The sequence below is a fragment of the Echinops telfairi genome, unplaced genomic scaffold (genome assembly GCF_000313985.2).
Source record: "Echinops telfairi isolate 266 unplaced genomic scaffold, ASM31398v2 ScPeMD7_70;HRSCAF=299, whole genome shotgun sequence".
NCBI lineage: Eukaryota > Metazoa > Chordata > Mammalia > Afrosoricida > Tenrecidae > Echinops > Echinops telfairi.
In genome coordinates this window covers 33,868,754-33,871,179 of record NW_022103968.1, presented here as the reverse complement: position 1 = coordinate 33,871,179, position 2,426 = coordinate 33,868,754, and the positions used below count along the sequence as shown (strand labels likewise).

Here is a 2,426-nt window from a genome sequence, read left to right as displayed (position 1 = left end):
CCCCCGCTCCAATCCAAAGCCAACTCCTCCCCATTATCCCCAACAGGCTAATTAAGACAATGATTCCTTTTAGCCTATTACTGATGAAGAAGCTGGAGCTAAGAAAGTTTCCACAAGTTGCCAAAGACCAGTAAGCTAAATAGAAAACTGAATCGAGGTGTTAAGATCCCAACTTTGGCTGTTTATCCTTCATTCAAAATTCGAAATCCCAGGGCAAGCTCTAATTTTCGCCGAGAGTCGACGTACATCACTTGCTTTCCTAGCTCCTTGCCCTTTAGGATGTTAACGGACTTGAGTCTCGGGTCCCGCGACTTAGATAATACACATGTTAAAGGCAGGAGGCAACTTCTCCTCCATAAAATAAGGGGTTCGGAAGCTGGGTCTTCAAGCCTTCAAAGTCTGACATCCTACAGATGCCAAGACTCCGTTACTTATCTCATCGCCGCTTCCTGCAGCCCAGCGTGAGCAGTGGCCTAAGGATGAGTCCCGTCTAAGGGCCAAGAAACTGGCAGCGCAAAGAGGCCAAAGGGAGCGCGAATCCGGGCCGCCACCCCACACTGAGGGCAAAAAGCACGCTGAAGTTACACCAAATCACTTTTCTGTGAACCGGAGGGGCCCTAAACCGCGGGCAATGAGCTTCTGAAGATACTTACTGCCTTCATCTTCAGGCCTGAAGAGATCGGGGTTTGACAACTTTACCAGGCGCCAGGAAAAGGGACTAGGAAAATCCAGGATCCCAACCTGACACACGTGCTTCAGCGGTAGAGGTACGCAACCGGAAGTGAGCGGCAGTCCCTCCCCTTTTTCCTGTCGCCGGAAGTGGAGGCGGCACTTCCGTGGATTCGCTCGGGCGTGCGCCCTCTCGCGGTGCTAGTGTGGGTCGGAGGTGTCGGTCCCGCGGGCTTGGCTCGCGAGGACATGCTGGTGGCCCCGGACAAGAGGACCGAGGAAACCGCGAGCAAGCCGGTCCTTGGGCACGCTCTCTCGACCTTGGGGAGTCGATTTCCGCTCAGAGAGGTGGTGATTTCTTCAGTACCTTACTGCACTGTATGCCTCAGCGGCCCTCATCTCTTATTTTGGAGACGCTGATTTTTCTGAAGCCTTGAAGGCAGAGGGAAGGCTAATCCCGTTTGCCTAACGCCCAGCTTCAGTTTGGTGAATGAGTTCTCAAGATCCTTCCTGCACCCTCCTTTTGGAGTTGGCTCCCCACCCCCATTAACAAACCCATGACCCCCTAAGTTTCCTATCTAACCTTTGAATTGCTGTTGTCACTTTTATCTCATATGCATAGTTCTTAAAAGAACGTGATGGTCAAGGCAGATATTTTGTACCAGTTCAGCTGTTTGGTGTTATGTAGATGTCAAGATTTATTTTTGGCTTAAGATTTAAAGATTGTCCCAGGGCAATATTTTAAGGGGTTCATCCAGTCCCTGTAGTTGCAGAGTCTGAGATCCGTGAGAATTTGAAATTCTGGTTTGTAGTTTTCCCTTTTTGATCAGGATTGTGTTCTAGAATATTGTTCAATATTCAGAATGTTTAGGAACGGTTGCCAGCCTTCATTTGGCCTCGGGGCAAAAGAGGCAGGTGTTCTCCGAGGCAAGTAAACACACATTTCACAGCCTCCCTATTCCTGATTCCTCCTCACGCTCCAAGTGAATGGAGACCAATTGTTGTGACCCGGGGAACTGTTTGCAAACCTTTAAAACCCCTGGCACTATGAGGGGAACTAGGAATAGAACAGAAGTACTAGATATTTTGGGGTCAATGACCAGAAACCTCAAGCCAAAGAACCGAATCCCATGAAATATTTGGTTATGCAAAGCTTTGGTTTTGTTTGTAACTATATCTACAACAAGGAGCCCTGGTGGTTATGCACATTGGCCTGTTAACTGTAAGGCTCGTCAGCAGTTCAAAACCACCAGCCAGCTCCGTGGGAGACAAATGGGCTTTCTACTCCCATGAAGAGTTACAGTCTGTGAATCCCTTAGGGGCAGTTCTGCCCTGCCCTATAGGGTCAGTATGAGTCCACATTCACTCCTTGGCAATGAGGATTTTTTCATTCTGTTTGCATTTATCAACTACATAGCTTTTCTTTTATTTTGAAACATTGTTTGACTTAATTTTAAATATTGCCTGATAAAGAATTATACCAGCAAGACTCATCTTCATTTTGGTATTTTAAAATTATTTCCTTTGTGTAAGGAGTCCCTTTTGGCATATCATTGTGAGAGACCGCATGCTTAGCATGCTTAGCACAGCCCGTCAAAGAGATGTTGACACTGTAGCTGCAACAGTGAGGTCGGACATAGCCACGATGATAGGAGGCAACGTTTCATTCTGTTTTGTGGAGGGTGATTTTGAGTCAGAAGGGGCCCTGGTGGCAAGTGATGACATGTTGGACTGCCTATGGCCAGGTCAGCAGTTCC

The 2,426-nt window shown here is 47.8% G+C and overlaps 1 protein-coding gene across 2 annotated transcripts in view; it reads right to left on the bottom strand.

Annotated features, from left to right (window-relative positions):
• The window catches only part of NOC3L (NOC3 like DNA replication regulator), a 28,644-nt gene extending 27,912 nt beyond the window's left edge, over positions 1 to 732 (bottom strand). For both annotated transcript variants that reach the window (XM_004701340.2, XM_045291255.1), the window contains exon 1: positions 654 to 732. In XM_004701340.2, coding sequence (XP_004701397.1) covers positions 654 to 662 — 9 coding nt within the window. In that variant the 5' untranslated portion in view covers positions 663 to 732. The remainder of the gene's footprint in view (positions 1 to 653) is intronic.
• Between the last annotated feature and the right edge of the window lie 1,694 nt (positions 733 to 2,426).